The sequence below is a fragment of the Heptranchias perlo genome, chromosome 1, assembly GCF_035084215.1.
Source record: "Heptranchias perlo isolate sHepPer1 chromosome 1, sHepPer1.hap1, whole genome shotgun sequence".
Lineage (NCBI taxonomy): Eukaryota > Metazoa > Chordata > Chondrichthyes > Hexanchiformes > Hexanchidae > Heptranchias > Heptranchias perlo.
The window spans coordinates 182382802-182405854 of NC_090325.1; the positions used below are offsets into that span (position 1 = coordinate 182382802).

A 23053-nucleotide genomic window follows, 5' to 3' on the forward strand; every position below is an offset into this window, starting at 1 on the left:
AGCTACTTGTTTAATCTGTTATTTCTGGTATATAAAAGTCATGTTTTTAAACCAAATTAAAGTCCCCTCTGCAGTTTGCAGCATTGTAAATAATTGTGCACTGTATGGAGTTGAAGGAGACTTTTTTTTAAACCCAGTCTTCGTTTGGATGCAGAAGTGCACTTCTGGTGAAAGTGCATGCATAGCTATTTGTTGGTAATTTAATGTAGATGTCAAATGATTTAAGTGTTTTTGTTCCTCCTAAGATCACTCTACTGTGTAATATAGCCATTTGGTTAATGATTACATTAATTTAATTAACCAAATGGATATATTACACAGTACAGCGATCTTAAAAAGAAATAGAATGGGAGCATTTGATGGAATGCAAACCTCCCGCAGGGTTGCGATTTGTATTACTAACTCTGTCTTGCATCATGCCAAAAAAGCCAGTTATCTTAATAGTTTATAATGTGGAGATACTTGAACTTATGTTTGGGTAAATTTATTGATAAACGGTTCATTTTCTTACATCTTTTTCTGGGTCACTTTTTTTTCTGTTTTTGTCATCCAGTTCACTTTCTCTTACTCCTTTTCTGGTTCATTTTCTCACCATGTTCACCATTTGCCCTTTTCACCTCTTCTTCCGTCACACTCTTCACTCCTTTTATACCTCTTCTCTTTGCTTCCCCTTTCCGCCATCCCTATTTGTTACCACCTTTCTTGTTTATCTTTTCATGGGCGGGCTTATCTCTGGCAGCCACGGGATGGAGACGGCTCAATCAGTTGCACCCCTGGGAGCGAGCAGGCCTAGTCCGTAAGTGGTAAGATGGAATGGGCCGGGTCCACAGCGACTGTTCAATGGAATGAATTACATAGAATGTACAGCACAGAAATAGTCTTTTCAGCCCGACACAGTGTCAGTGTTTATGCTCCACACGAGTCTTCTCCTACCCCTCTTCACCTCACCGTATCAGCATAACCTTCTATTCCTTTCTCCCTCACGTGTTCATCTAGATTTCTCCTTAAATGCACGTGCGCTTCTGTGTATTTGCCTCATCTACTCCTTGTGGTAGCGAGTTCCACATTCTTACCACTCTTTGGGTAAGGAATTTTCTCCTGAATTCCCTTTTGGATTTATTAGTAACTTATATTTTTATATTATTTACTATAGTCCCTAGTTTTGGTCTCCCCCACAAGTGTAAACATCTTCTCTATGTCTACTCTATCAAACCCTTTCATAATCTTAAAGACTTCTCAGGTCACCCCTCAGCCTTTTCTAGAGAAAAGAGCCCCAGCCTATTCAATCTTTCCTGATAGGTATAACCTCTCAGTTCTGGTATCGTCCGTAATCTTTTTTGCACCTTCTCTAGTGCCTCTATATCCTTTTTATAATATGGACACCAGAACTGTGCAAAGTACTTCAGGTGTGGTCTAACCAAGGTTCTATATAAGTTTAACATAACTTCTCTGCTTTTCAATTCTATTACTCCAGAAATGAACCCCAGGGCTTGGTTTGCTTTTTTTATGGCCTTAATAACCTGCAACACTACTTTGAATGATTTGTGTATCTGTGGCTGGATCTATTGTGGTGGTGGGAAAGAATGGGTCATGTCTGGCATCGTTGCAGAGCCTGAACCATTAGCAACAAAGGACACCCTGGCTATCCCTTTAAAATAATGTGGGAAGAAATGGGGAGGAGGGACTTACGATGACTGACATGATAGGCAGTCAATCAGAGAGCTAAATCAGCCCCAGGACAAACATATTTGCACAACTTCCTCAGATTGAAAGGGCAATCAACACCATGCAAATTTGCATTTAAAAGTTGCAAATTCGCAACAAAAAAAAATGCAAATTTACCACAGGATGCAACACCCCTGATCTGACAGGTACTAGTGGAGCTTGAACCCATAACCTTCTGATTCAGAGGGACGAATACTACCAACCGAACCAAACTTAGATTGGTACTGAGGCACAGGACCAGGACCGTACCAGGCTTGATTCAGTCTGTGGTGAGTTACCTACTCTTAACCATGGCAGCAGTGGGGTTCATTTGGCCTCAGCACCCATGAGTCAAGGTTCAGACACCTGATTGCTATCCATCTGACCTTTGCTGTAAAGTGCACATGTACGGATGTCACTGGTTAGGGCATGGATGCTGTATACCGTCAAAGGTGCGATTCTTATTGTCTAGGTTCACGCGTGAAGGATGGGCGCTTGAACGAGGTAACACAAAGCTGCTCACAACCATGGAACTGTACCCCGATGCCTCAGGAAAAGAGGGAGGAAGTTGAATATAAAATCATTATTTACTAAGTTGAAGAGTCAAAAATAAAGTAAATAAAGTATTTATTATACTTTTACATAGGTTTAGAGGGGGAAAAAAAACAATAGCCTCTTACATAGCATAATTGAAGATCAAATCCAGCTGAACAGATTAATGCATGACCTATCCTACATAGTGTGAAAATGGCCTTATAAAGTTCAGAGGCATTGCAGGACTTGGTTAAATTTGACATTTAATATTGCTACCCATGATTTTTATACCAACACCAACTTATCCGATCAACTGCAGAGAATGCAGACAAAATTACAAAAAAATTGCTGCTAGAATTGCAAAGCCTTTGCTAACAATATACTTGTTTGTATCCCTTCTAATGGGATGTAGCTGTTGTCTTTTTACAAATTTGAAAGTAGGTATGGGAACATTTTAAAATACAAGTAACTTTCTGCAATATAAACTAATTTGTAAGTATTTTTAAGAATATACTCAAAATTCCAGTCCTCTACCCTTAAAACACCAATATCAGCACTAATGTACCAAATCAGTGTGCAGCTGCACATGTTGCTTCAGCGGAAGTGCACTTTCACAAGCAGGGACATTGGAAGTGTGTTAAACTGTAGCCATTGGGGATTTATCGAACATTTATACCCTATTTAATAGGGTTTAGCCTGTGACATATGGTAGAACAGTTTTACTTTGCATAGTGTTCTGCAGCCTGTGCTAATATGTTGTGGAAAAATCCTTCTTGTACAACATTTGCCTGGAATACCCTCCCTGTTTCTTCTTCAACCAGTGTAATGTGTTATTCTTGTAGAGTGACCATGGTTTCAAATAGTCAGTTACACTGTCCCCGAACTGCTTCCAGAGAAAATGCTGTTCTGTAAGTGAATCAACTTGGACCTCCAGCATGCCTCTTTACCCGAACAGCATTTTTTCAAAAGTAGTGGTTTTTTTTTACACACACTGTTTTGCAAGGCTTTCATTTTCTGCACTCTAAATTCTGGTGAAATTATGGCTAACTCCTTCTTCCCCCTGCCCACGGTTCCTCAATCAAATAGATTTTGGCACATGGTTTAGATGAATATAGCTTGTGGTCAAACTATGACATTGAAATGCTTCAACATTTTAACTGGATTGTTCCCTTTAATTTCCGTCCAATATGCAAAATGTTTAAAATCTACATTTTAATCAGGTTGGATTTATAGAATTTCTCTTTCATGTTCTTGCTGCTGAAAAGTTTCTCCAAAATTTCAAGTTACCACTGTATAATACTGACATTATGTTTCTGTCTGTGGGGTCAACCTTTCAAACTGGGCGGGTAATTTTTTGACCAGTTACGGGTGGATTATCAGTAAGGCTTGCAATTCAGAATCCGGTGCACGCCATAGATTTAGGGCTGAAAAAATAATGGCATGTGAAAGGCACACACCATTATTAATGTGCAAACCAGCCAGCAAATTCAAGGGATTAAGAGATAATGTCCGGAACTTAATGGTCGATTTATGACGCTCCGCTGCTTGCTTCACATAAACGGCATCTCACCCTTAGCCTCCCCGTTATTTTTAAGAACTTGCTGGATTTGCACATTAATTGCCCATTAAACTCCCCACAGAAAGTTAAGTCCAGTAATTAATAGCGTTAAGTACCCTTTTAACAACGTAATAATTGTTAATGACTGCCAATGAACCTCTCTGGGACAGAAAGGGAACAATTTAAACTGCGGAGTCTCATTCCTTCAGGTAGTGCATTGGTTTTGGAGTTTTTAAAAATGTCAAATTTTAAATTTTTTTGCTTACTTTTCCTTTGTCTTTTTTTCTCTCTGTCCAATCTTTCTTTCCCTCTCTTTACTTCTCTTTCTGTACCTGATTTGACTAATTCACCCACACTAACTCACCCTCCTTCTCAGTCGTTCCTTTGTTTATTTCACAATCTTTATCTCCTTAACCAATGAAATTTAAACAGTTGGTCCTGCCATGCACTAAGGTCCCGGATGCTGTGTTACCCTCACCACGCCGTTATCAGCTGGCACTTCCAGCAAGTTAGGGCGCAAAAGTTTTTTGAGCTGAAGGGTGCAGGAAAAGTCTAACTAATGGCGTACGCCATGAGATACCCTAAGATTGGCCCAGAAATTGCTCGGAGCGACGAACCAACAGTGCTCAGGCTTGGGCTGATAAGTGACAAGTAACATTCATGCCAGACAAGTGCCAGGCAATGACCCTCTCCAACAAGAGAGAATCCAACCACCTCCCCTTGACAATCAACGGCATTACCATCGCCGAATCCCCCACCATCAACATCCTGGGGGTCACCATTGACCGGAAACTTAACTGGACCAGCCACAGAAATACTGTAGCTGCAAGAGCAGGACTGAGGCTGGGTATTCTGCGGCGAATGACTCACCTCCTGACTCCCCAAAGCCTTTCCACCATCTACAAGGCACAAGTCAGGAGTGTGATGGAATACTCCACTTGCCTGAATGAGTGCAGCTCCAACAACACAAGAAGCTCAACACCATCCAGGACAAAGCAGCCCACTTGATTGGTACCCCATCCACCACCCTAAACATTCCCTCCACCACCGGCGCACAGTGGCTGCAGTGTGTACCATCCACAAGATGCACTGCAGCAACGCGCCAAGACTTCTTTGACAGCAGCTCCCAAATCCATGACCTCTACCTTCTAGAAGGACAAGGACAAGGGCAGCAGGCACATGGGAACAACACCACCTGCAAGTTCCCCTCCAAGTCACACACCATCCCAACTTGGAAATATATCGCCGTTCCTTCATCGTCACTGGGTCAAAATCCTGGAACTCCCTTCCTAACAGCACTGTGGGAGAACCTTCACCACACGGACTGCAGCAGTTCAAGAAGGCGGCTCACCACCACCTTCTTAGGGGCAATTAGGGATGGGCAATAAATGCTGGCCTTGTCAGCGATGCCCACATCCCATGAACGAATATTAAAAAAAGACTCCCTAAGATTGGCCCAGAAATTGCTGGGAGCGATGAACCGACTTTGCTCGCCGCTCCGTAGATTTATACTAACCCACTAACTTACTGCAGTCTTGGTGATATTCCACTAATAGGAAGCGGAGAAGAGCCCAGCGTTGGCTCTGCCGAAGCTAGGACCCATGGGAGATGCATCACTCTCTTCCCTCGATCAATCAGATTGCAGCATTCTTGACGAGCTGCGAATCTTTTCTGCAAGCTCGAATATAAAATCCAGGAAGTGAAAGGTACAACACCAAAATCATTTGTAAAAACAGTTAGACAGTGGAAAAAAAAGACAACGTAAGAAATAATCAAATTAAATAAGAGACAGAAGGGAAAAGTAAAGAATTTTTTTTAAATGACCAAAAAGAATTAAAGTAAGGAGTAATGAGACTCCACATTTTTAAAAGTTAATTTTTAGTTGTTTGGCAGCCATTGAGACTTACCACGCTGTTAAAAATACCAGGTCTAAACTAAGTTTTAAGTGTACCTGGTTTGTGGTGATATTAGTTACTTTCCAGCTGGGCAGATGAGCAAGTTGATGCTGGTCCATTGTTTCCACTGGTTTCAGCTGGCGATATCCCTTTAATTCGAAGCTGTCATATCGCTAGCGAACCAGGATGAACAAGTTCCGGATTTCCGCATTTCACTGCGCATGTACGAATGTTGGAACTTGCTCCTCCACTTCGCCACTAATGACTGTGAGCGCTGTTGAGCTCACCGTTCTTTTTCAAGCAATTTCTGGGCCATTGTAGATTTGGTTGAAATGGAACTTCTCAATCTTGTCAAGTTTGTTAGGATAAATTGAAATGGCTGATTTTGTATCTGCATGTTAATGTAATTAAATTTATTTTGTTAAATGAAATCCCTTTGTTTAGTGATTGGGGCCCTGCTGTCTGTCCCTTGTAGGTTGGTTTCAGACTGTAGGGAATTCAGATCTGACCATTATGGGAGAATGATTTACGAAAACCCATCTTCATTACTACATACCTTTTTAAAACATTTAAACTGTCGATGCTGATGTAAGACGCCCTGTACAGTACTGAGCATTATACTGTCTGCATTATTTATAAACGTGGCAAATTATATCAGCACTCATATTTTAAAAGCTCCAAAGCTCACTTTGTCGCAGTATATTTACTGCTCCACTTGCTTCTACTGTATACTTTATGAATATGTGCATTGACCATTTGGAACACCAACTGAGTTTTCATGGTAATTTTCTGTTTAAGTGTTTGTACGAGAAAGTTTTTCTAATTTCAGGTTCAATAACTGTACAGAACTCCAAAATGTGTGTCTGTAGTAATTATGGCTGGCACAAACTATCTCCTGTTAAATGTTTCTCTATTTTATTATGTCTTTTATTAATGGTGCAGTAATTTCAAAACTATAATTTTTGAGTCTTCATGTAATAGGGATAAATGCAGACATCTAATGCAATGTTGTGTCATGTTACGGGGGTTAGATCTTGGCATTAAATTAATAGAGGGAGATCACCCAATGCGATAGGACTGTTTCAAGCCCACCACTCAGAGGTTGGGGCTTAATAGAATGTGGTGTCTGTCTATGACAAGTGATACCCAGCTCTGATGATCGGTGGGGGCGCGGAGAGTAAGAGAGGAGGTAGTGACAACATTGGTTTAACAATATTGTTACTTTGTTTTAACAGTGTTTTGTGCAGTGTTGCGTACACAGCGCCAGAGGTAAACATTAGCATTTGGAATAGCACTGGAGCAGAGAGCTGGGCTGGAAATATTTGAGGTTGGCTGAAGGCTAACATTGTTGCTTTGGTTTATAGATGTGTTTTTTTAAGGGGAGAAAGGCTCTCCTGGAGTTTGTTGGGAGCCTAATGAGTTTGCAGTCACACTATTGTACAAATTTTTTTTTAAAAAAAGCAAGAAGATTAGATGCTGAAAATCTGAAACAAAAGCAGCAAAGGCTAGAAACGCTCAGGTCAGGCAGCATCTTTGGAGAGAACAGAGGAATTAACGTTTTGGGTGTGGACCCTTCACCAAAACTGGAGGATATTGCAGGTGAGCACCATTTAAAGAGAAGCAGAACAAAGGGGAAGAGGAGTGAAAAAAACCAAACACACCTATGCAAACAAAAAGAAATAGAATCACCTGTGAAGCGATTACATGGAAATCAGGAGATGGTTAAGAAGCCTGGAGAAGAAAAATGGAGTGTGGGGTCTCTGGACTGCAGTGTGGGAGGAGGTGAATAGCAGGTATTGCATCAGATGTGATGTTAAATTAAGGTCCCACCTGCCGTCTCAGGTGGATGAAAATATCCCATGGTACTATTTGAAGAAGAGCAGTGAGTTCTCTCGAGTCCTGGCCATCATTTTTCCCTCAACCAACATCACTAAAACAGATTATCTGTTCACTCATCTCATTGTTGTTTGTGGAACCTTGCTCTGCTCAAATTGGCTGCTGTGTTGTCTACATTAGAACACATAATAACTTCAAAAGTATTTCAATGGCTGTGAAGTGCTTTGGGACATTCTGGGATGTGATGCGCATTATATAAATGCAAGTAAGTTCTTTTTCTCTCTTTCCCCAATACACTGCTTTAATAGCATACAAATCTACATTTAAAAACATTTTCTAAGACCATTTGTAAAAGGTTTTTTTTCCTCTATACATATAATATCTGGTCAATAAAGGAGTTAAAGTATCTTAACATTGATTCACTTGTAATACAGTACAGGAGAAATTAATTGCTTTTATTAAATGAGACACCAAGTGACTAATTCAGTATCCGGATTTTTGCAGTAATAGAATTGAAGAAGTATGCTTTCACATTTTATCAGTTCTAACCCTTTTTGAAGTGCTAATTATTACAGTGCATCAGGTTAGTGCAATATGATTGCTCCAATCCTTATTAGCTGTATATATAATTTTTAAAAATATTTAGTAAGAAGCCTGAGGGATTATCTACATGGACTAGCAATCCCTAGCGCCATCAGGTGGTTGTAATTGGGAACACACAGCAGGGCTCGGTCTCAAAAGACATAAAGCCTGCTATATCAAACTATGGATTTGTAAAATGAATTAAAAAAATAATAATTTATAATAGTAAATAAAAAATGCCTTTCCCCTTCTGCCTCTCACTGGTGGAGTTTCTTCTATTATTTCTTCAGGAATTGTACTATATTATCTTCATTCTAATAATTTTGTAGTGATAAAAAGCCTCATGGCTTAGTGCAGGATCAAATTTTTCATCTGCAAACAGGAAGTTGGTCAAGAAAGGAATAAGTGATCAACTAAATAAAGACCCTGTGTGATTTCTTGGTAGTGGAGTTGGCTATTAAGTGTGCATTTGCAGTACTAAAATCAAAGCTTTATAGTGCAAGTCTGGCATTAGGGCTCTACTTTACTCCACAATCCGATCAGACCATGCCTCTGGGTTTATGCTATAATTTCAGCATTATTGTGGAGCAAAACCACTTCACCAGTGGTTCCACTGTAGTGAAAATATATCCCACTGAAACTCATGTTGGCAGCTATCTGCATTGTTTCACTTTGGGACTACAGCCTCTCACCACCTAAACAAGCCTCTGCATAGACCATCTGATGTTAGTTATTAAATGACTAGAAGATGATTTCAGCAAACAAAAATTTTCAACGAATGGACTGTGGTGTTCAGCCAAATCATAAAGTTAACAACCCTAATAGTATTTTACAGGAAGGACTTACTTCCACTTGCGCCTTTAATGTATCGACCAAAAGACGGTCCCTCCAACAATACAACACTTATTACTGCACTGAAGTGCCAACTTAGATTATGTGCTCATATTGCTGGAGTTGGTACTTGAACTCGCAACCTTCTGATCAAAGGCAAGAGTGCTACCACTGAGCCAAGGCTGACACCTAACTGACGATTAAATGTGATTTTTTTTTTTGAAATTGATTCCCTTCAGGGCAGCTACTCCCTAGATGCCCGGATCAACAGGACACTTGGGCTACAGACTTAACTAAAAAAAAAAGATTATTGTACAAGTGAACATTGTACAAAATTAATCTAATAGACTTGTGCTTAGTGCATTCACACTATAACTGTAGTGTTGGTGCATAGTGGTTATGCCGTACACCGACACTAGTGTAAATGCACCCTGAATCTGGAGTCTGTCCATAATCTGACTGGAACGAAGTGGAGTGAGACTCCCCGGAGGAGATGGTCTCCACTTCGCTCTGAAGTCAGTACGAGCGTCGGTGTGAAGCAGTTTCAGTTTCACACCATTGCTGAACTTGTGGGGCATAAATACACTATTTTAAAAACAACTGAACTATAATTGTATTCCAGACCAATGCTGACCAGCTTCTGTTTCATACTCATTGCAGTTGTAGTCTTCTGAAATTGTTAGGCAGTGTAACTGGAGTCAAGAATCAAAGTGAAAGTAGTGCAATTAACCTGACATCTGCTTGTTGGGGGGGATTTTCATGTTCCAAACCTGTAATGCTGCTGAGAGTTACTGTTTGAAAATGCGCACTGATGAATATTGCTCCCTGCTTTTGGATGTGCCCTGAAATTATGAATTGGTCACTATAGTTTGGATGGATTTCTATACTTTTACCAAGATCTAAAAATTCAGATGAAATTCACATTCAATTTTTCTGAAACTGCAGTCTTGTTTCATAAATTCTGTATATGTTTCCAACTCCTTTTCTACCATTTGAAGACGATTGTAGACTACGAGGGGGATAAAAACATTTTGTTGCAGTTAATGTGCTTTCTGCTGTTCTGTAAACTGTGTTTGAAAGATAAACAACTGGCATATTTGTGAGGAACATTCGGCTTCCATGGCTCTATGGAACCACGTAACTCCTTCCCTCTCTCCTTGTTTGTTTGTTTCTTTCCTTCCTTTTACAGAATATTCACATGGAAAGGTAGGGAAGGAAAAAAGGAGGGGAAGGTGGCAATATTGATTAAAAATACCGTTGCAGCACTAGAAAGGAATGATGTACTTAAGGGTTCAAAGACAGAATTTAGTTGGTTAGAATTAAGGAACAATAGAGGAGCTATGATGCTACTGGGTGTGTACTATAGGCCACCAAATAGTGGGAAGGACATAGAAGAGCAAATTGCAGAAACTTGCAAGAACTTTAGAGTAGTGATAATGGGGGCCTTCAATTATCCTAGTATAGACTGGGAAAATAACAGTGTAAAGGTTAGAGAGGGGGAGGAATTCCTGAAATGAGTACAAGAGAACTTTCTTGATCAGTGTGTTTCTAGCCCAACAAGGAAGGAAGCAGTTCTGGGGAATGAAGTGGGGAAAGTGGAGCTTGTTTCAGTGAGGGCATTTGGGAAACAGGGATCAATATCATTAGGTTTAGAGTAGTTATGGAAAAGGAAAAATCAAATGTGAAAATACTTAACGAGGAGGGCTAATTTTAGTGCGTTGAAAAGGGATCTGGCCCAGGTGGACTGGAATCAAAGATTGGCAGGTAAAACAGTAAATGAGCAATGGGAGGCCTTCAAAAAGGAGATAGTTCGGGTACAGACTGGACACATTACAATGAGGGGGAAAGGAAGCACATCAAAAACTTAGAACTTCTGGATGACTAAAGATACAGAAATTAAAATGAAACAGAAAAAGAAAGCTTATGATAAATGTTGGGTTCTTAATTCAGTCGCGAACTAGGCTGAATACAAAAAGTACACTGGAGAACTGAAAAAGGAAATAAGAGGGGCAAAGAGAATGTATGAGAATAGATTAGCGGGTAATATAAAAGGGAATCCAAAAGTCTTTTATAAACATATAAATAGTCAAAAGGTAGTCCAAGGAAGGGTAGGGCCGATTAGGGATGAAAAAGGAGATCATTTTATGGTGGCAGAGGGCATGGCTGAGGTACTGAATGAATACTTTGCATCTGTCTTCACTAAAGAAGAGGATGTTACATCCCTGTTCAAAAAGGGAGAGGGATAAACCCGCAACTACAGGCCAGTTAGCCTGACGTCGGTGGTGGGGCAACTTTTAGAGACAGTAATTCAAGAGAAAATTAATTGGCACTTGGAAAAATGAGTTAATAAATGAAAACCAGCATGGATTTATTGAAGTGTTTGACTAACTTGATTGAGTTCTTTAATGAAGTAATGGAGAGGGTTGATGAGAGTAGTGTAGTTGATGTTGTGTACATGGACTATCAAAAGGCATTTGATAAAGTACCACATAATAGACTTGTTAGCAAAACTGAAGCCCGCGGAATTAAAGGGGCAGTGGCTGCATGGATATGAAATTGGCGAAGGGACAGAAAGTAGAGAGTAGTGGTGAACGGTTGTGTTTCAGACTGGAGGGAAATGTGCAGTAATGTCCCCTGGGGGTTGGTGTTGGGACCACTGCTCTTTTCGATATACATTAATGACCTGGACTTGGATATATAGGGCATAATTTCAAAGTTTGCAGATGACGCGAAACTCTGATATGTAGTAAACAGGAGGATAGTAACAGACTTCAGGAGGGCATAGACAGACTGGTGAAATGGGCAGACACATGGCAGATGAAATTTAATGCAGAGATGTGTGAAGTGATTCATTTTGGTAGGAAGTATGAGGAGAGGCAATATAAACTAATTGGTACATTTTAAAGGGGGTGTAGGAACGAGACTTTGAAGGTGGCAGGACAAGTTGAGAAGGCTGTTTAAAAAGGTACACTGGATCTGTGGCTTTATAAATAGAGGCATAGAGTACAAAAGCAAGGAAGTTATGCTAAACCTTTAAAAAACACTTGTTAGGCCCGAGCTGGAGTATTGTGTCCAATTCTGGCCATCACACTTTAGGAAGGATGTCAAGGCCTCAGAGAGGGTGCCAAGGAGATTTACTAGAATGGCACCAGGGATGCATCACTTCAGTTGCATGTAGAGACAAGAGAAACTGTGGTTGTTCTCCTTAGAGCAGAGAAGATTAAGGGACGATTCAATAGAGGTGTTTAAAATCATGAAGGGTTTTGATAGAGTTAAATAAGGAGAAACTGTTTCCAGTGGTAGAAGGGTCGGTAACCAGAGGACACAGATTTAAAGTAACTGACAAAAGAACCAGAGGCGTCATGAGGAAAAAATGTTTTACACAGCGGGTTATGTTCTGGAGTGCACTTCCTGAAAGGCTGGTGGAAGCAGATTCAGTAATAACTTTCAAAAGGGAATTGGACAAATAATTGAAGGGGTAAAATTTGCAAGGCCATGGGGAAAGAGCGGGGGAATGTAATTAATTGGATAGCTCTTTCAAACAGCCGGCACAGGCACGATGGGCCGAATGGCCTCCTTCTGTATTGTATTATTCTAAAATTCTATGATTCTAACTGTAAGTAAACTGTATCAGACATAACTCATAGTCTGCTTCATCCCCCACCAACACTCAATGTAAATTGCACCATATGTGATTGATATCTGTTTATTGTCTGCAGCTGAAACCAGTAGATAAAAGCATAGAGTTACCAGCACAGAAACAGGCCATTCGGCCCAACTGATCTATGCTAGCACTTATGCTCCACACAAGTCTCCTCCCACCGCTCTTCATCTAACCCTATCCGCATAACCTCTATTCCTTTCTCCCTCATGTGATGGTTACACAGATGAAACCTTTAATGTTGCACTGTATAGTACTACTGCAAACATTAGTGCTAAACATGAAGCTGAAGCTTGATTTTTTTTTTTAAAAAGCTGTACAGTTGGACAATATGCCCGTGGATGGTACTGCATAACATTACTATTGGCATGCTTCCATATTTTCACAATTCGAAGAGAAAGCTCTTCAGTTATCAGTGGTTAATGTTTTTATTTTTTTTTATTTTCAGCTGACCAACATTAGCAAGTTGAAAGATTTCCTTCTGGAGCACAGAAAAGATTACATCAATGCCAGCAGGTATTGCAGTAGGCTATTGTTTCATTCTAGTTCTCCTCAAATGATTATCAAATTATTGTATTAAAATTTTTATTGCCCTGATTCAACTCTAACTCTTTGTGTAGTCTATCAGTCAGTGCTCTACATTTAGATTGCATGTGTGCATCAAGTTGACTGATTCATGACCAATATTTATATGCATGCAGGTGCCAACTTGAAAAATAAGTACCTATTGCATCACATCAAGATGATAACACCTTGGGGATGAACTTCCCTGATAGCTAGTGAACAAATGCACTGCATGATGTGCTTTTGAACATCCGAGACTAGCAGACCCTAGGTTTGCTAACTTAGAAGCCGTAGCAATTATCCTACGTGTCCATAGGCACTTGGGTGAAGTATCAGACGGCTGCTAAAACTACACCCTAGAGTAGTCGCTGCTTCAGGGAGAGAGATTGGAGAAAATTGGAAGAAAACAAATCAGTTAATGAAAAATTTACCATGTGGGTGCACCTAAAGAACCAGTTCTGTAACTTTACCCATAATTGTTAGCAAGCAAATCACATTGCCACTTATAGGAGGCTTAAATGACTGGTTAATGGAGTACTCTGGCACAAATTATGATGTGGCAGAGAAAAGGCTTGAAGAAAAGAAACAGAAATATGATCGAGTCAGAAACAGGCCATTCGGCCCAACTGGTCAATACCTGTGTTTATGCTCCACATGAGCCTCCTCCCACCCTCTTCATCTAACCCATCAGCATACCTTTCTATTCCTTTCTCCCTCATGTGCTTATCTAGCTTCTATTTGCCTCAACTACTCCTTGTGGTAGTGAATTCCACATTCTTACCACTCTTTGGGTAAAGAAATTTCTCCTGAATTCCCTGTTGGATTTATTAGTGACTATCTTATATTTATGATCTCTAGTCTTGAACTCCTCCATAAGTGGAAACATTTTCTCTATGTCTACCCTATCCTACCCTTTCATTATTTTGTAGACCTCTATCAGGTCACCCCTCAGCCTTCTCTTTTCTAGAGAAAAGAGCCCCAGCCTGTTCAGCCTTTCCTGATAAGTATATATCCTCAGTTCTGAATCTTTTTTGCACTCTCTCCGATGCCTCTATGTCCTTTCTATAATATGGAGACCAGAACTGTGCACAGTACTCCGTGTGGGGTCAAACCAAGGTTCTATACCAGTTTAACATAACTTCTCTACTTTTCAACTCTATCCTTCTAGAAATGAACCCCAGTGCTGGGTTTGGCCTTATTAACCTGCGTTGCTACTTTTGTGATTTGTGTATCTGTACCTCTAGACACCTTTGCTCCTTTACCTCATTTAGACTCTTATTATCCAAGCAGTATGTGGCCTCCTTATTCTTCCTATCAAAATACACCACATCGCACTTATCTATATTGAAATCCATTTGCCAATTATGCACCCACTTTGCAAGTTTAGTAATGTCTTGTATTTTGCTGCCGATGAGACTGTCCACTCATTCAGGTTCCAGCAGACCCTTTTCTAAACATTGGAAACCAAATAGAGAGCGAATGAACAAGCTACCCCATTTTTGACACCAGTGACAGTTAACATCCATACTCAATTTTGAAAGGAATTTCATCCAGTATTTAAAAAAAGTAGTTTGTAGTTTCAGCTTGAGAGTAAACTATGAAATTGTGTACTGTACATAAGTGTAACTATAAACATTTTTTTTAAAGAGGGTAATGCTGTGGTGCATATAATCTACAACAGCTGTTGCGGGTCAGTAGTGCTAAAATATTGTCTCGACCCAGAGGCATAAAGAAACAACAAAAGTCAAGTTCAAACCTCATACGCACTGAATATCGCAGTCTTTCTGAAAATTTTTTAAAAATTGTTTTTCATTGCCTTAAGTATATTGCCTAGACCAAGAAGCCATCCTTGTGTGAGCCTAGACATGGAGTAATGGCAGACTATTCCTCCATAGGTGGCATCACTTTCAAGCTCGCTCCTGTATTCACCCATTGTTTACACATACACACTGCAACACAGGCCATGAATAGCGATTGGGAACTCTGGCTGATTTTCCTCTTCCTAGTCCAGGGATACCAAGGCCATTTGTAGCACATTACTGTTACCTCAGCTGAGATCAGTTAAGTCGGCACAGAGCAGGAATTAAACCTGGGACCTAGTCTGTGTGGCTCGGTCACGTGCTGCCTTTCCAAACTGTATCTTTGGGGCTGCTCACTTTTGTTTTGAAATGGATGGAACGTTTGACAAAGGAATTTCACTGCCTCCGCTGATCTAATTAATGTTTTCATTCTTGAACTCTTAGAAAAACTCAGACTTTTCAGCCTTGAACTGAAACGTATGAGAGGGAACCTTTCTAGAGATGTATAAGATACCAAGTGGTATTTCAAATTAAATCATGACTGCAGGATAAAGGGACAAAGATACAAACTGGTAAAAGGCATGTTTAAGACTGACATCAGGGAGCACTTTGCATAGAATGATTAATACCTGGGATAGTCTCTCAGGTAGGGTGGCGACGGTAAAAACACTGGAATCATTCATGAGGCAGTTAAATGCTGAGAAGGGGGATCATAGCTTTCTATGAAAAGATGAATTAGATGGCCTAAATGGACTCCCCATCTGCACTTACCTTTGTGAACTTTGCATGTCTTTATAAACCATGCATTCTGTTTATGGTGTTAACCTGCCTTCTGTTGAGGTAGTACTTTATACAAGTCATTCAGTGAATGCCATGTTATATGATACAAGTGCACACACATTCGTTGATACAAAAGGAATCCTCAGCTGTGTGGTCAGTTCACTCATAAGAGAGTGAATCTCTTTCCAGTATGTAGTCAACACAAATAAATACATCATCAGCCCAGCACAGTATCAATTCACTGCCCTTGTGATTATGTAGTAACTTAATACTATAGCCACTCTTTAAGACTTCTCAAATGTGAGTTTCTCTTAATCTTCCATATTTGGTTCTAATTTATTGCAAATGGCAGCGTTTTCCACTGAGTAGTCTCAGAAATGTTACTCGGGAGCATCCCATTTTTAACATTTTTTAATAGAATTGTCAAATGCTTACAGCACACAAATATGCCATTTGGTCCGTTTGTGCAAAAGTTTTTGTCCACATGAGCCATCTAGTATAATTCCAACCTATGGCATGCTCACCACTCTCTTAAAGCAGATAAAGTATATTGAAGATAAGCAGTAAAGCTTGGCAGAAATCTTGGAAAGTCACAGTTGAAATGATTGGTAGATTTTTTTTTCAGTTGAATTTCACAAATCCAGGAATGAAATGCATTTTACTTCCTGTGAGAAAAGTTGGTGGAAAGTGTACTAAGATTTAGGAAATTAGAAAATAATATATGTACCAGCTGCTAGCACTTGGATGGAAATGCTGAAAATTATCTAAAAGCTGTTCCCTTGAGATATAATGTGGAGATGCCGGTGATGGACTGGGGTTGACAATTGTAAACAATTTTACAACACCAAGTTATAGTCCAGCAATTTTATTTTAAATTCACAAGCTTTCGGAGGCTTCCCCCTTCCTCAGGTAAATGTTTCAAGATCTCCTTGAAGCCTACGCATTTATACATATTGAATAATACATATTGAATAATACATGGGCAGTCTGTAAACACCATGTATTATTCAATATGTATAAATGCGTAGGCTTCAAGGAGATCTTGAAACATTTACCTGAGGAAGGGGGAAGCCTCCGAAAGCTTGTGAATTTAAAATAAAATTGCTGGACTATAACTTGGTGTTGTAAAATTGTTTACCCTTGAGATATAGTTAGATGTCTTGAGGGTAATTCAGGGACAAAATGGTAAGTTGTTTATAAAGCCTTGAGTAAATCTTTCACTTCCATACATTTTTAAAGTACCTTATTTTTAAAAAAATTGTTCTTGTAGGATATTGATCATGGACGTTCAAACATCTCCCAGCAAACTCTGGACCAGAAAGGTGCGGTGTGGTGAAAAGATAGCAAGCTGATGAGCCATGGATCTGTGGTCGGTCCATGCTAATGACCCTGAGCTCCTGGACCAGTGATGCTGCTGCCAGGAGGGAGATCCAGAGCTGCCTCGTGCAGCCTGCCGTGTACAGATGGCACCGTACCTGCTGTTGGAAGGCCAGAGCCCGGGCTGGTGCTGCCACCCGGAGAGGTACCAGCACCAGTCACTTGGACCACACCAGACCCCCTTCCACTGTGGTCTTGATCTGCAGCCCCATTCATCAGCCTGATTGCTCGCATGAAGGCAGCCATCAGATCCTGCAAGGCCTCAATACGAGACTGTAAGCCACGATTCATCCGCAATCCCAGTCTCTCACTCAAAACCTCAAGAGCAGAAGTCTTAGCATCCATCAAGGTGGAAGCCCTAACTACACCCTCATCTGCTGCATTGGTTCTCAAACTCTAACATCGCCTGAACGATGTTGGTGCTAAGCATTAAAGGCAAAAAATGGGTGCTGAAGGGTCCAATGTGGTGTGCGGCATACGCACGCTCACTCTGCGTGAAAGTGCACATTGATTAGGGCTCCCTGCAATTGCAAATATTTTGGCTGTAGCACCACTACTGGCAGCAGGATGTAATCACAGCATGACAAGTTTCCAATATAAATGTGGATCTAGGAGTTTATAATGGAAATATATAAAAATAAGGACAGAATGTATGAGTTTAAAATGGGAACTAAATTACATTTGCACCCTGATCCAATTATCCCACTTTTTGAAAAACTAACAGCATTTGCTTCTTTTAATCTTTCTTTTCCAAATTTTGTTGGCCATAAAATTATTACTTTCAAATTTGCTTCAGTGTTCACACAATAACATTAATGCTTCTTTGTATCTCAAATCATTTTTTCTAATGGCCTCTGATGATCCTTTTAGTATGTGAATGTTCATTGTCACATTTTCAAATGACCCGATCAATAGAAACCTCAAAGACAATGTTAGTTTGAAAATGATTTTCCTCATCACAATCACAGGATTCTTTGGGGGTGGGTGGGGCAGGAGGATCTAAATTTTAATCTTCACAATCTTTGGTGCAATGAAGAATCCTTTGTTTCCACAGAGGGTTTCATTTCAGAGTCAGGCTGTCAACCTGTTCAACTGAAGCAAGTAAATCAGGGTGATGACCAGTCCTGACACTAGTCGATCTCTAGTTAGCTATTCAAAGAATACTTGGGCTGTCACTTTTGACAACCAAATACTGTTAAATACTGCTAGTTCTCCTTTTATTACTCATGAAGCCTTATAAAATGAAAATTAATGGAAGTGCAAGTACAATTTTGTTTATGTATATTTTCCTCTAAACATATTCCATACTGACTGCCTGGTATAATGCAGTGGACCAGGGTTGTATCTTCTACAGGGAACCATCCATTGCTGAGATTCAGTTTTGAAGATATTGTGTAACAATAGACCATGCTTTTTTGTGTGGGGGCAATGAATTGTGGTTAGCAACAACATTGTAGCACAGTTTAAAATGTTATTGGTTGTAAAATAAGGATTACCCCACAGGACTTGCTTCCCATTTAAAGTGGTTTGCTTTTAACTTCCTTTTCTGTTCTTTTTTTCTAGTTTTACTTTTGTGGTTCTCTGCCCATTTTCTTCATTGCACCAAAGATTGTGAAGATTAAAATTTAGATCCTCCTGCCCCACCCACCCCCAAAGAATCCTGTGATTGTGATGAGGAAAATCATTTTCAAACTAACATTGTCTTTGAGGTTTCTATTTATTCTGTCACATTTTCAAATGACCTGATGAACAGTCACATACTAAAGGATCATCAGAGGCCATTAGAAAAAATGATTTGAGATACAAAGAAGGGCCTATGGACTCCTTTACAGTATATAATTGGAAGGCTACAAAGAAGTATGAAGAATTCAATATGTATTTTTTTTTTGGCCTGTTCTCCTCCCCCTGCCCCTGCCCCCACCCCCTCCAGGCCCTCGCGGCAGATTTTGCTAGGACGCTCAGTGAGTATTGCAGAAGGAAAATGAGGTGGGAGGGCCAGGAATACCCCCTTCCGCCTTATTTGAATTTTAGTGATGGGCCTGCGCCTATTACTGATGCAGGCTCAGCTCTTCCGCCGCCTGCCCCCCCCCGGATGTCCTAGAAATCCCAGGACAACATAAAAGGGGCAGAGACCTTTTTCACTGGGTTTCTGACCCTTTTTTAGACCCTGCACCCAGGGAAATGAATATTCTCGGGGGTGTGGATATGTCGGGAACATCCAACTTAATGTATTCCCTGACTGGATGAGGAATATTCCGTTGAATATAAAGCCTTCTCTTGGACTATTGCAAAACATAAATGATTGATTTCTGGTTAACGCATGACCTTTGAGCTAGAACTTGTGATTACAGCAGTTGTATTCTTAGTTATTGGGTGGGATCTGACTCCTCCACTGGGGGTCCTTGAATCTGCTGGTTTTAGTGATCTCGGTTTCTCTTTTCCATAATTTGCTTCGTCATTATTTTTATAATCTTGTTTTACTGTTGCCATTTAATTTTAGATTGTGATGGACATATTAGTTATACCCATTGTTTGGATCATTTTTGTATATGTGTTGCTTCTTGTATCCATGCTTAATATGTTAAACTGTTTTGTCAACTGGAAAATGATAGGTACAGGAACCAATGTAATGCCTCTTACAACTTATTTGAAACTTTATTAATGTAAGCAGTCTATTAAAATTCAGTATTCTTCAGTGGGAAATCTAGTAAGAAGCTGCAGGGCTTACAAAACCATATAGGGATGGTCTCACAATTTGTACTTCCAATCCAAACATGCATGTTCCTAATAATCGATCTGATTCTGAGTATTAAGATGATGAATAGATCTCCAATTTTGCAGCCATGCCTTTTTTGAGCTGGAGCGTTCACGTGTGCTAGGGGAAATGATGGTGGAAATGAGATCAGCAGTACATCCATCCCAAATTATGATGGTGAAAGTGAGAGGATCATGCATTCTTGCTGGTGTTTGTGTAGAAGTGATGGTCTCCAGTGACAGGGTAAGGCATTCTGTGCCATCACAATGTTAACATTGGATGAAATTTGGCAGTGTATCAGGTCAGTCAGAGCCAGCTTTGCCAATGTTGGCCTTGTGGTCAGTCACAGACTCTTAAAATTATGGAACAATCATTTATATCTGAAATTTGTGGTTACAAAAATAACTTACTGAATTTGACCAGAGGGCCACACTAAGATCGTTATGGATGCTATGGTCTGGTGCAGCAACAGGGCCACCTGCACACACTGCATGGGTTGGTGGGTGCTGATTGAGAACTCAGCAGCTTTAGAGGAAACTCCAATCGCCATCATCTCAGCGTTGGGAGGAAGGTACATTTCTAGTGCTACATGTTTCAGCATAGGAAGGTAAGTAGCCCCCTCCCCTCGCCCTACCACATCCCAGTAACCACTTCAGACAAGCATTGATGGAGCTGGATGGATGTCTTCCATCTGCAATATTAGTTATGGGATGCAAAGCCTCAGATCAGGTGGAAAATTACTGTGAATTTAGTGGGGGGTGGGGGGGGGTTTAATCATAAATGACTCCTTTAATGTTACCTACCTTTTATAATATATAATTGACATGCTGAGGTTAGGGTTTGTACAGATGTTCTAGGAATATTTTAGTAAAGTATTGCATGCCACTAATTATCTTAATTGTTCTCACCATCTTTATGTTGGCACATTGAGCTCTGATTTCGGTAAAGTAATGGAAAACAATTAGAATCAGTTCTTCAAAAGAACGCTATGTAAAGGACATGTCATAGAAAGATACTGCACCAGTATTCACTGAAAGGCTTCACAGTATAATAGGTGATGGGTTGAATAGTTTTGACACTCAGCTACTCCATATTCTATTTGGCATGAAGTACTGCAGAATGTCTCTATTGTTAAAATATTGCTTCACTAAGTAGTATTGTGTTTGATGGGTGACATTCAGATGGTCCAAGGCTACTTTCATTATATAATAAAGAGTAAGGAAATCAGTTGGATGATTTGTGGCAGTTGAAACATGCATCATTTTAGGCACGTCCCAGGTAATGTGTCCAATCATTTGTTTAAAGCCAAGGTTAAATCCCCTTAAAATTAGGGCCTGAGAATCATGTTATCATACTGCCATCTGATCCTGGTCACCCTCAGGCATGCAATACAGTGGATGGCATCTAACCTGAGATCAAAGTATACGCCGAGACTATAGAAAGGCTCCTGTAGTTAATTGTTTGGCACAGATCCTCTGAACAAAGTCAAGTATTCAGACACTTACTCATTTAACTTTGTTTTTCTTAGTCATTCTTCAAAGTTAATTGTACAGTTCAATTCCTGATAGTAAAATAACACCAGTAACTGAAGTATTGTAAATGATGTCCGAACATAGAAGAGGCTTCCCTGACTTTCAGGACTTACCCATCTTCTAATTTGCAGATAATTAAATAATTGGCTTTCTGGAACAAACTCTTCTGTAAATAACCTATGAAGAGCAATATTGGTATAAAGAGGACAAATGATAATTTACACATTTTGTACCATAAGATTTAAAATGAGCTGGAATCAGTAATATGTCGTAGGTCTGAATAGGAGTAAAACCTCGATTACATAGAATGTACAGCACAGAAACTGGCCATTCAGACCAACAGGTCCATGTCGGTTTTTATGCTCCACATGAGGCTCCTCCCTCGCTACTTCATCTAACCCTATTAGTCATGATGTGGAGATGCCGGTGATGGACTGGGGTTGACAATTGTAAACAATTTTACAACACCAAGTTATAGTCCAGCAATTTTATTTTAAATTCACAAGCTTTCGGAGGCTTCCTCCTTCGTCAGGTGAAGGAGGAAGCCTCCGAAAGCTTGTGAATTTAAAATAAAATTGCTGGACTATAACTTGGTGTTGTAAAATTGTTTACAATTGTTAACCCTATTAGCACATCCTTCTATTCCTTTCTCCCTCGTGTTTATCGAGCTTCCCCATACCAGCATCTATGCTAGTCACTTCAACTACTCCTTGTGGTAGCGAGTTCCACATTCTAACCATTCTCTGGGTAAAGAAGTTTCTCCTGAATTCCCTATTGGATTTATTAGTGACTATCTTAGATTTATGGCCCCTAGTTCTGGTCTCCCCCGCAAATGGAAACATTTTCTCCATGTCTGCCCTATCAAACTCTTTCATTATCGGGTCATCCCTTATCCTTTTTTCTAGAAGAAAGAGCCCCAGCCTGCTCAATCTTTCCTGATGGGTATAACCTCTCAGTTCTGGTATCACCCTAGTAAATCTTTTTTGCACCTTCTTCAGTGCCTCTATATCTTTTTATAATATGGAGTCTAGAACTGTTCACAGTACTCCAAATGTAGTCTAACCAAGGTTCTATACAAGTTTAACAAAACTTCTCCACTTTTCAATTCTATCCCTCTAGAAATGAACCCCAGTGGTTGATTTGCCTTTTCTTATGGCCTTATTAACCTGCGTTGCTACTTTTAGTGATTTGTGTAAGGTACCTCCAGATCCCTCTGCTCCTCTACCCCATTTAGACTCTTATTATCCAAGCAGTATGTGGCCCCCTCATTCTTCCTACCAAAATGTAATACCTCAACACTTATCTATATTGAAATTCATTTGCCAATTACACACCCATTCTGCAAGTTTATTATTGTCTTCCTGTATTTTGTCGCAGTCCTCCTCAGTATTAACTATACCCGTCAATTTGGTGTCGTCTGCAAATTTTGAAATTGTACTTCCGATTCCCGAGTCCAAATCATTTATGTAAATGCTGAACAACATTGGTCCCAGCAACGATCCTTTTGGAACACCACTTCCCACTTTTTGCCAGTCTGAGTAACTACCTTTTAACCCCTACTCTCTTTTCTATTTTGTAGCCAGTTTGCAATCCATTCTACTACTTGTCAGAGTGTGTGGAGTCAGAGGACCTTAGTCATGAGTCT

At 40.0% G+C, this 23053-nt stretch overlaps 1 protein-coding gene across 2 annotated transcripts in view; it reads left to right on the forward strand.

The window, feature by feature from the left end:
- The window catches only part of stx18 (syntaxin 18), a 134444-nt gene that overhangs the window by 43464 nt on the left and 67927 nt on the right, over positions 1–23053 (forward strand). For both annotated transcript variants that reach the window (XM_067994348.1, XM_067994347.1), the window contains exon 2: positions 13050–13117. In XM_067994348.1, coding sequence (XP_067850449.1) covers positions 13050–13117 — 68 coding nt within the window. The remainder of the gene's footprint in view (positions 1–13049; positions 13118–23053) is intronic.